The 12,500-nt window shown below is 29.9% G+C and overlaps 1 protein-coding gene across 1 annotated transcript in view; it reads right to left on the bottom strand.

Moving 5' to 3' along the window:
• Nucleotides 1–12,500, bottom strand: part of myom3 (myomesin 3) — a 62,763-nt gene that overhangs the window by 35,605 nt on the left and 14,658 nt on the right. Inside the window, exons 4-8 of the mRNA XM_043261714.1 lie at nt 3,675–3,828; nt 2,230–2,387; nt 2,040–2,129; nt 755–843; nt 583–627 (exon numbers count right to left, since the gene is read on the bottom strand). Coding sequence (XP_043117649.1) covers nt 583–627; nt 755–843; nt 2,040–2,129; nt 2,230–2,387; nt 3,675–3,828 — 536 coding nt within the window. The remainder of the gene's footprint in view (nt 1–582; nt 628–754; nt 844–2,039; nt 2,130–2,229; nt 2,388–3,674; nt 3,829–12,500) is intronic.

The raw sequence follows: 12,500 nt of genomic DNA, 5'->3' as shown, positions 1-12,500 counted from the left end.
TTAGTTTTAAATTTAAACTATTTGATTAATAATGAAAATATATTTAATGTCAAGCAGAGTTTATTTTATTTAAACAATAAAATGTTTTTAATTTTTTTTTTTTTATGAATTAATGAATTAGTTTGCTTTAATTTACAATAAAAAAGAAAGCCAAAAGTATTCTGTTGTCTGAAAGATACATTTCTTTACAAATAAATATCAAAAAAAGTGAGAAAACAACAATTATCCTAAATAAATCGAGCGAGTATGACAGCATTGAGTTGAAATAGCAACATAAACGCATCCTCGCAGAATAAAAGCATTCATTTCTTTAATGAAACGCAAACAAAAAAAGCTGTGCACGTGAATGTGATGAAACAGAAGAAGCTGGTTTCATAAAGAGCCTTTAACACCTGAAGGAGCTTCCCGTTTCACGAAAGCTTCTTTCAGGTTCTTCATCTTAAAAGCAAGAAACTGAACGGTTCTAAAAAGCGTGAAAAATCGTTATTTTTAAGAGTGCATAGAGTTCTGTGCGGTTGCGTTAGAAGATATAATTCTCCAAAATGCTGTTTATTTGGCCTTAAGAAGAGCAGAGGCACTCACTGGGCGTCCACGAGCGCTTCACTTTGGCCTCGGCTCCTTCATGTGCTGCGAACAGAAGAACGAGGTTCACGCTCCAACACGAATTTAATGCATTAATAAGATTCGAATTCGAGATTCCTTGCAACGAGTGCACTAATGAAGACGCATAATAAGGAGGTAAAGTTCGTCTCACAGCTGACGGTCAGCCTGGCGCTGGACGCCGCCTCTCCCAGGGAGCTTCTCACCACGACCTTATATTCTCCTGCATCTTCAGCTGAACATCTGAAAAGAGAGAGAGAGAGAGAGACAGCGGACATCTTTACTGTTGACAAAATAAAAGTCTCGGCGAAGCGTATTTCAACGAATTAAAAACAGTCCTGCTTCAAGCAAGAAACCAAAATCTTCAAAAAATCTTTTTAAAATATATATTTTTAAATTAAAATAATTTTCTCTCTTTTTATCTTAACTTATTCTCATGTTAATATAAAGTGTCTTTCATGTAATATAACTGAAATTTTCTCTGTTTTCTCTGATTTTTGTTGTAAACCTATTTATTTGTTTTGTAATATGTTTTTATTTATATGTCATTTGCAACAGAGCTAATAATAATAATATATAAATCAAACAAAAACACGAACAATAAATTAATTAATAAAACAACAACATCTAATAATGATCAAACTGTCGGACATAAAAACAATAACATATTTTTTTTTGAGCTTGTTTCCACTTCAATATTTCTCATTTTTGTTTAAGTCACCTAGTGCTGTGAAATGATTAATTGCCGTTAATTTTTTCAGAAATAAATGTTTTTGTTCACTTAATATATACGTGTGTATACTGTATATCTTTATCTACATATAAATATCAACACATGCATTATATATATATATATATATATATATATATATATATATATATATATATATATATATATAAAAATATATTCTGTTTATATATTAAACACAATATAAGAATATATAAATGTATATAAATATTTTCAAAATATATACTGTATGTGTATGTATTTACATATAGTGCACACAGATGTTAACAAAAAGTTTTATTCAGGATGAAATAAAACTTTTTTCAGTGAAAAGTTTTATTTTCAGTGCTAAGGTTGACTTAAAGTTATTATTAATACAAAAAATTATTTAAATATAAATGAAAACTATATATATATATATATATATATATATATATATATATATATATATATATATATATATATATATATATATATATATATATATATATATATATATATATATATATATATATATATATATATATATTATTATTTATTTTTATTTTTTATTTATATATATATATATATATATATATATATTATATTTATTATTATTATTATTATTATTATTATTATTATTATTATTATTATTATTATTATTATTATTATTATTATTATTTTAATATAGATTTACATAAAGTAGGATAGTATTCTATAGCAGTAGCTTCACCTCCTGATCTCTAAAAGGTGGAGGCCGAACTTCTGCGTCAGCTTGTAGTTCCACGGCAGAGATCCCCGGAGAGGAACGTCGTCCTTATACCTGCCGAAGACACGCACACTCTTATGATGGACGTCCGTCTTTGCAGACTTGAGCTCTTTTGATGTTTTGGGAGACTCTCTTTGGTTTTGGAGGCTCTCACCAGGTGATGCTGGGAAGCGGGCAGCCCTGAACCGAGCAGGACAGTTTGACGTCCATCCCGGTCCACACCGTGTGCGCTCGCAGCGGGACGGAGAAATCAGGAGCCTTCACGCTCAGATCCTCAATCAGCTTCATGTGCAGCGATGCTTTCCTCTCGGCCTGAAGAAGAACGAGCACTGCTGTCACTCCAAAGCTGGGAGATCGCTTGCATTTCATTTATATTTTACACTGCATCATAGTATTTAGTTTCAGTGGTGCAAAGAAAATACATACTGAAACAAATGTTTTAAGAAGGAAAGGGAAGAAGCTGACATTTTAAAGTAGTGGAAGGTAAATTATGGCAAGAAAACTAATTTTTCGTGCATTTTGCTTTTTTTTGTACTTTTAATGTTTTCATAATTTTGTTGTAAATTCTTATTAAATGTTTAGTTTTAAATTTAAATGATTTAATTAATAATGAAAATATATTTAATGTCAAGTAGAGTTTGTTTTATTTAAACAATAAAAAGTTTTTTAAATTAATTAATGAATTAGTTTGCTTTAATTTACAATAAAAAACAAAGCCAGATAAAAGAATTCTGTTGTCTGAAAGATACAATTCTTTATAAATAAATAACAAAATAGTGAGAAAAAGTGAGAAAACAACAATTATCCTAAATATATATTTGAATTTTTTTTTACGTCAAGAAGCATTGTTTTTATTTTAAATAATAACATATTTGAAAAAGTTTTTTTTATTAAAGGTTTTAATTTTAGTTTACTACCCTAGTATATCTGTTTTCCACACAATGCTATCATAAAACGTTTATGTGTTTTTTAATTTAAAATGATTTTATGCTGATTTAATTCTGTCCCCATTTATTAATTTAGTAGCCTATCATTAATACTTATTTAATAATAATTTTTATATTTTTAATAAACTTTTATTTCAGCTATTTTAGCTACTTTAGTATATAATTAAACGATTGAAATGACAAACATTGCCTTGCCATCTATAGCTGAAAAAGTAATACATTTAATTACATTTATTTTCATTTAACATTTATTTAATTTATTTCAATAATGCTTTATTTTTTTTAATTAAAAAGTATACATTTTTTTTTTTAATTATATGGTTTTCTTATGGTTTTTGTTTACTAAAATAACCCTGTAACACTTCATCCTGTTGTATTATAAAACCCTTTATAATATAATTCTATAACAGCTAATTTATCATGCTTTTGTGTTATATTTTTCCCTGTCCCCGTTTAACTTCACTATACTGAAACAAGTAACCAGGATCGTCTGGAAAAATATAGTCATAGGGGTTCAAAGGAATAAATGAAGTCAGAATTTTCATTTTGGGGATAAATTATTCCTTTAAAACTATAAAGTGAATGCACTCAGGTGTCTGGAGACGTGCAGAGCAGCGATTGTTGTATTTTTCAGGCCGTGTGGATCTCTCACCTCCCGACGCAGAGCGCACCGATCCACGCGCTCACGGACGACACGCTGGTTTCTGATCACACTCATCTCCAGCTTCTCAGCCTCGTTCCCAAACAGAGTCCACTGGTCCCTCTCATGCAGCTCCTCGTTGGACAGCGTCTCTCTCAGGACCTCCCTGCATGGGGTCAAAGGTCAGATATCGACTTGGGCGCGAGATGCGATGGATTTGTAACGTCCCGTTTGGATCTTTTTAATGTTTTTATTCACAAAAACCCTGGTGTTGATTACGGAAGCTTGTTTCCGCCACTGAGTAAAAAATAAAAAGAAGTTAATTTTGAGCGGAAAAAAGTTACTGATACGTTTACAGAATTTACTTACTATCTTACAATTTTGACAATATAACTTGCAACTGAGTTTATATCACACAACTCTGACCTTTTATCTGTCAATTGCAACTTTATATCTCGCAATTCAGACTTTTTTTTACCGCAATTCAGACTTTTTTTTACCGCAATTGCAACTTTATATCTCGCAATTCAGACTTTTTTCTCGCAATTGCAACTTTATATCTCGCAATTCAGACTTTTTTACCGCAATTGCAACTTTATATCTCGCAATTCAGACTTTTTTACCGAAATTGCAACTTTATATCTCGCAATTCATTTTTACAGAATTTTTTATCTCGTAATTCAGACTTTTTACGTAATTGCAACTTTATATCTCGCAATTCAGACTTTTTTACTGTAATTGCAACTTTATATCTCGCAATTCAGACTTTTTTTTTTTACCGCAATTGCAACTTTATATCTCGCAATTCAGACTTTTTTACTGTAATTGCAACTTTATATCTCTGCAATTCTGACTTTTTTCTAATTCAGACTTTTTACCGTAATTGCAACTTTTTATCTCTTAATTCTGACTTTTTTTTTATATTTACTGTAATTGCAACTTTATATCTCGCAATTCAACTTTTTACTGTAATTGACTTTTTTTTCAGACTTTTTACTGTAATTGCAACTTTATATCTCGCAATTCAGACTTTTTTACTGTAATTGCAACTTTATATCTCGCAATTCTGACTTTTTTTACTGTAATTGCAACTTTATATCTCGCAATTCAGACTTTTTTTTACTGTAATTGCAACTTTATATCTCGCAATTCAGACTTTTTTTACTGTAATTGCAACTTTATATCTCGCAATTCAGACTTTTTTACAACTTTATATCTCGTAATTCAGCAACAACTTTATATCTCGCAATTCAGACTTTTTACCGTACATTGCAACTTTAATTGCAACTTTATATCAACTTTATATCTCATAATTCAGACTTTTTTTACCGAAATTGCAACTTTATATCTCGCAATTCAGAATTCAGACTTTTTACCGTAATTGCAACTTTATATCTCGACTTTTTTAAATTCTGACTTTTTTTTTTACTGTAATTGCAACTTTATATCTCTTCAGACTTTTTACTGTAATTGCAACTTTATATCTTTCAGACTTTTTTTACTGTAATTGCAACTTTATATCTCGCAATTCAGACTTTTTTTACTGTAATTGCAACTTTTTATATCTCTATAATTCAGACTTTTTTACCGTAATTGCAACTTTATATCTCAGACTTTTTTTACTGTAATTGCAATTCAGACTTTTTTTACTGTAATTGCAACTTTATATCTCGCAATTCAGACTTTTTTTTACCGCAATTGCAACTTTATATCTCGCAATTCAGACTTTTTTTACCGTAATTGCAACTTTATATCTCGCAATTCAGACTTTTTTTACTGTAATTGCAACTTTATATCTCGCAATTCAGACTTTTTTACCGCAATTGCAACTTTATATCTCGCAATTCAGACTTTTTTACTGACTTTTATCTCGCAATTCAGACTTTTTTACTGTAATTGCAACTTTATATCTCGCAATTCAGACTTTTTTACTGTAATTTTTCTTACTTTTTTTACTGTAATTGCAACTTTATATCTATAATTCAGACTTTTTTTACTGTAATTGCAACTTTATATCTCGCAATTCAGACTTTTTTTACTGTAATTGCAACTTTATATCTCGAGACTTTTTTTACTGTAATTGCAACTTTATATCTCGCAATTCAGACTTTTTTTACTGTAATTGCAACTTTATATCTCGCAATTCAGACTTTTTTTACCACAATTGCAACTTTTATCTCGCATAATTCAGACTTTTTTACTGTAATTCAGACAACTTTATATCTCGCAATTCAGACTTTTTACCACAATTGCTTTATATCTTTTTTTTTTGTAATTGCAACTTTATATCTATCGCAATTCAGACTTTTTTACTGTAATTGCAACTTTATATCTCTGCAATTCAGACTTTTTTGCAACTGTAATTGCAACTTTTTTATATTGCTCTCATAATTCAGACTTTTTTTACATAATTGCAACTTTATATCTCGCAATTCAGACTTTTTTTAATTGCAACTTTATATCTCAGACTTTAATTCAGACTTTTTTCAGACTTTTTACCGCAATTGCAACTTTATATCTCGCAATTCAGACTTTTTTTACGCAATTGCAACTTTATAAATTCAGACTGCAACTTTTTATATCTCTCTCATAATTCAGACTTTTTACCATAATTGCAACTTTATATCTCTCGCAATTCAGACTTTTTACAATTGCAACTTTATATCTCTTAATTCAGACTTTTTTTACACAATTGCAACTTATATCTCATAATTCATTTTTTACTCGTAATTGCAATTTATATCTCATAATTCAGACTTTTTACTAATTGCAACTTTATATCTCGCAATTCAGACTTTTTCTTTTTCTACCGCAATTGCAACAGACTTTTTTACTGTAATATCTTCAGACTTTTTTACATAATTGCAACTTTATCTTCAGACTTTTTTACCACAATTGCAACTTTATATCTCGCAATTCAGACTTTGCAACTTTATATCTCGCAATTCAGACTTTTTCAGACTTTTTTTACCACAATTGCAACTTTATATCTCATAATTCAGACTGTAATTGCAACTTTATATCTCGCAATTCAGACTTTTTTTACTGTAATTGCAACTTTATATCTCGCAATTCAGACTTTTTTTTTTACCGCATATCTCGCAATTCAGACTTTTTTATATCTTTATATCTCAATTCAGACTTTTTTACTGCAATTGCAACTTTATATCTCGCAGACTTTTTATCTCGTAATTCAACTTTATATCTCATAATTCAGACTTTTTACTGTAATTGCAACTTTATATCTCGCAATTCAGACTTTTTTACTGTAATTGCAACTTTATATCTGCATTCAGACTTTTTTTACTGTATATCTTATATCTCGCAATTCAGACTTTTTACTTTGCAACTTAATTCAGACTTTTTCTTTTTACTGTAATTGCAACTTTATATCTCGCATTCAGACTTTTTTTACTGTAATTGCAACTTTATATCTCGCAATTCAGACTTTTTTTTACTGTAATTGCAACTTTATATCTCGCAATTCAGACTTTTTTTCTCGCAATTGCAACTTTATATCTCGCAATTCAGACTTTTTTTGCAACTTTATATCTAAATTCAGACTTTTTACTCATAATTGCAACTTTATATCTCGCAATTCAGACTTTTTTAATTGCAATTGCAACTTTATATCTCGTAATTCAGATATCTTTTTTTTTACCGTAATTGCAACTTTATCTCTCGCAATTCAGACTTTTAATTCAGACTTTTACTTTATATCTACAATTCAGACTTTTTACTGTAATTGCAATTCAGACTTTTTTACTGTAATTGCAACTTTATATCTCGCAATTCAGACTTTTTTACTGTAATTGCAACTTTATATCTTTCAACTTTATATCTAATTGCAATCTCAGACTTTTTTTACTACAATTGCAACTTTATATCTACGCAATTCAGACTTTTTTACCAATTGCAACTTTATATCTTTTCATTTTTTTACTCTTGCAATTCTCAGATTTTTTACTGTAATTGCAACTTTATATCTCGCAATTCAGACTTTTTTAACTGCAACTTTATATCTGCAACTTTATATATCTCTTGAAATTCAGACTTTTTTCTCGCAATTCAGCAACTTTATATCTCGCAATTCAGACTTTTTTGCAACTTTACTCATAATTGCAACTTTATATCTCGCAATTCAATTCAGACTTTTTTACTGTACCAACTTTATACTGCAACTTTTTACTGTAATTGCAACTTTATATCTCGCAGACTTTTTTATCTTTATATCTCGCAATTCAGACTTTTTTCAGACTTTTTTTACTGTAATTGCAACTTTATATCTCTTTATATCTCGTAATTCAGACTTTTTTACCACAATCTGCAACTTTTTACTGTAATTGCATATCTCGCAATTCAGACTTTTTTTACTGTAATTGCAACTTTATATCTCGCAGACTTCAGACTTTTTATCTCACCATAATTGCAACTTTATATCTCGCAATTCAGACTTTTTAAATGCAACTTTCATATCTACATAATTCAACTTTTTCAACTTGCAACTTTATATCTCGCAATTCAGACTTTTTTTCTCGCATTGCAACTTTATATCTCAATTGCAACTTTATATCTTCAGACTTTTTTTCTCATAATTGCAACTTTATATCTCAGACAATTTTAGACTTTTTTTTTTTACCACAATTGCAACTTTATATCTCGACTAATTCAGACTTTTTTCTCAGACTTTTTTATACATAATTGCAACTTTATATCTAATTCAGACTTTTTTACATAAATTCAGACTTTTTCTCGCAATTGCAACTTTATATCTACTAATTCAGACTTTTTATCTTGCAACTTTATATCTCGTAATTCAGACTTTTTTACTACAATTGCAACTTCAGACTTTCAGACTTTTTTACTACAATTGCAACTTTATATCTCTTAATTCTCCATAATTGCAGACTTTTTCTACTTTTTTTACACAATTGCAACTTTATATCTCGCAACTTCAGACTTTTTTTTCACTTTTTTTACAAATTGCAACTTTATATCTCGCATTCATTCAGACTTTTTATATCTCATAATTGCAACTTTATATCTCGCAATTCAGACTTTTTTTCTCGCAATTGCAACTTTATATCTCGCAATTCAGACTTTTTTTACCATAATTGCAACTTTATCTCTATATCTTTACTACTGCAATTGCAACTTAATTCAGACTTTTTTTACTACAATTGCAACTTTATATCTCGCAATTCAGACAGACTTTTTCTACTAATTCACCGCAATTGCAACTTTATATCTCGCAATTCAGACTTTTTTTACTGTAATTGCAACTTTATCTACGCAATTCAGACTCTCGCAATTCAGACTTTTTTTTACTATAATTGCAACTTGCAACTTTATCTCTCGCAATTCAGACTTTTTTTACTGTAATTGCAACTTTATATCTCGCAATTCAGACTTTTTTTTACTTTTTCGCAATTGCAACTTTATATCTCTCGCAATTTTTACAGACTTTTTATCTCGCAATTCTGACTTTTTTTACGCAATTGCAACTTATATCTCGCATCTCTTTTTTCTCGCAATTCAGACTTTTTTTTACTACAATTGCAACTTTATATCTCGCAATTCAGACTTTTTTTTACCACAATTGCAACTTTATATCTCGCAATTCAGACTTTTTTTCTCGCAATTGCAACTTTATATCTCGCAATTCAGACTTTTTTTACCACAATTGCAACTTTATATCTCGCAATTCAGACTTTTTTACCACAATTGCAACTTTATATCTCGCAATTCAGACTTTTTTTTGCAACTTTATATCTCGCATTCAGACTTTTTTACCGCAATTGCAACTTTATATCTCGCAATTTTTTTTACTACAATTGACTTTTTTACTGTAATTGCAACTTTATATCTCGCAATTCAGACTTTTTTACTACAATTGCAACTTTATATCTCTAATTCAGACTTTTTATCTCGCTTCAGACTAATTGCAACTTTATATCTCTCTCGCAATTCAGACTTTTTTCTCTCGACTTTTTTTAATTGCAACTTTATATCTCGCAGATTTTTTTACTATAGAACTTTTTCTAATTCTGTAATTGCAACTTTATATCTCATAATTCAGACTTTTTTTACAGAACTTTATATCTACAGATTTTTTACCGCAATTGCAACTTTATATCTCGCAATTCAGACTTTTTTTTACTGTAATTGCAACTTTATATCTCGCAATTCAGACTTTTTTTACTCATAATTGCAACTTTATATCTCTTAATTCAGACTTTTTTTACAATTTTATATCTCCAGACTTTTTTTTGCAACTTTACTATAATTGCAACTTTATATCTCGCAATTCAGACTTTTTACCATAATTGCAACTTTATATCTCGCAATTCAGACTTTTTTTACTTTTTTACAATTGCAATTGCAACTTTATATCTCTCGCAATTCAGACTTTTTTACTACTTTATATCTCATTGCAACTTTTTTTATATCAACTTTATATCTCGCAATTCAGACTTTTTTACCGCAATTGCAACTTTATATCTCGCAATTCAGACTTTTTTACTGTAATTGCAACTTTATATCTCGCAATTCAGACTTTTTTACCGCAATTGCAACTTTATATCTATAATTCAGACTTTTTTTACTGTATCTCTTTATATCTAATTCAGACTTTTTTTTGCACTGTAATTGCAACTTTATATCTCAACAATTCAGACTTTTTACTACATAATTGCAACTTTATATCTATATCTCGTAATTCAGACTTTTTTTCACTGCAATTGCAACTAATTGCAACTTTATATCTTATATCTTAATTCAGACTTTTTTTACCACAATTGCAACTTTATATCTAATTCAGACTTTTTACTGTAATTTTTTTATATCTCATAATTCAGACTTTTTTTACTGTACAAACTTTATATCTCGCAATTCAGACTTTTTTTACCACAATTGCAACTTTATATCTCGCAATTCAGACTTTTTTTTACCACAATTGCAACTTTATATCTCGCAATTCAGACTTTTTTTACCACAATTGCAACTTTATATCTCGCAATTCAGACTTTTTTTACCACAATTGCAACTTTATATCTACTTAATAATTCAGACTTTTTTAATTCAGACTTTTTACTGTAATTGCAACTTTATATCTTTATTCATCAACTTTATATCTCGCAATTCAGACTTTTTTTACCACAATTTATATCTCTGCAACTTTTTTACCATGCAACTCTCTCTTAATTCAGACTTTTTACCTAAATTGCAACTTTATATCTCGCAATTCAGACTTTTTTTACCAACTTTAATCTACTCGTAATTCAACTTTATATCTCATAATTCAGACTTTTTTTGCCGTTTTTTCCATAATTGCAACTTTATATTCTCGCAACTTTTTTTTGCAACTTTATATCTCGCAATTCAGACTTTTTTTACCGCAATTGCAACTTTATATCTCGCAATTGTGCGATAAAGTGTCTTTAACCTTTAACCTATAACCTTTTGAAAAACGGGCTTCCATAGTTGTGTGGTCATGTTATATTGGGAAAAAATGTCCTATTATTGACTGTTAAAATACATAATACAATATGCCTATACCATAATGGACTCGCGCACAAAGCTTTATAGCCAAATGTTTTCTATTACCTCAGTGTGCATTATTTTTCGAATAATTCAACGGCCCATCATCAATTACTCCTTACTTGCGTTACTCATCTATTGAGATAACGCACACAGTCCCGCTGAACGCTAAGCACGCTCTTTACTGGTGAACTACTGACAATTTTACACATTACTGGCTTTAGACTTTAAGAGATCACGAGTGAACAGCGACAAGACCTTTTTAAAAATCCCGTTTTGTTTGGTTCTGCCAAATCATATCGCTCTCACGGAGAAGACATGATAACTCTGAGCCGTTTACAAAGCTCCGCTGCTTCTTAATTTGTTTTGCCATGTAAACATTCGCTAGAATGGACGTCTTTGCGCCTCGCAGCTTTCTCTACGTGTGAAACGTAGGGTTATTTTTCCTCACTCTGGAGATCGGGCACGGTGCCGGAGAACTCTAAGGCCTGCTTCAATAATTGGATTTTAAAAGGCATCGTCTCTATTGAAACACCGCCATGATTGAAAAGTAATAGAAAATACTTTACTACATAAAGTTGATCGTAGTGATTCTTAAGTGTCTGTGGCATGAAATGGTCTCAAAACGGTAAATAAATATGATTGAACAAAAATATATTACTTTGATTTTACTGAAAATGATTAAAAAAAGTTATTATATAACAGCACAAATCCAAATACACGATTTAATTTAGGTTAATGTTATCACACCAGACTAAAACCTAGTGACATAACATCCCCCAATTTTTTCTGGGATCTTATTTCCGACTTGTGGTCAAAAAAACCAACCAACAAACAAAACAAACTTGCCCTAATTAAGTGGACAATAAGATTGAATCCACTATTTTTGACCAGAAACTCCACAAGCTGTACTTTACGCCAACAAAAGCGTTTAAAACCAAACTTCCTGGTTAACCCTTAAAACACACCAGTGCGGTTTTAAGATGTTTCATTAACACCGACACAACTGATCCACAAATAATGCTGTTTTCCACTCAAGACCTGGAGAATAGGCCCAGTTCAATAAGGCCTGCGATCAATCGGTTTCGAAAAAGACACACAAAACTTATGGTGACTGAAAGAAAACAAGCTGACAAAAAAAAATTTGTCCAGAAACACCGCAAAGTTGTACTTTACGCCATTTTGTACACACTAAAAGATTTAGTGATAGCGATTTACAAAGCAGCCTTGAAAAGGGCCGGCTCTTTCTGACAGAAAACACCAGGGTTTTTTAACAGCACGGACGTTCGAACTTTCTAA

This window comes from Puntigrus tetrazona, chromosome 16 (assembly GCF_018831695.1).
Source record: "Puntigrus tetrazona isolate hp1 chromosome 16, ASM1883169v1, whole genome shotgun sequence".
NCBI lineage: Eukaryota > Metazoa > Chordata > Actinopteri > Cypriniformes > Cyprinidae > Puntigrus > Puntigrus tetrazona.
Note: the sequence above shows the minus strand (reverse complement) of the source record. Positions and strands in the feature narration are given on the sequence as shown.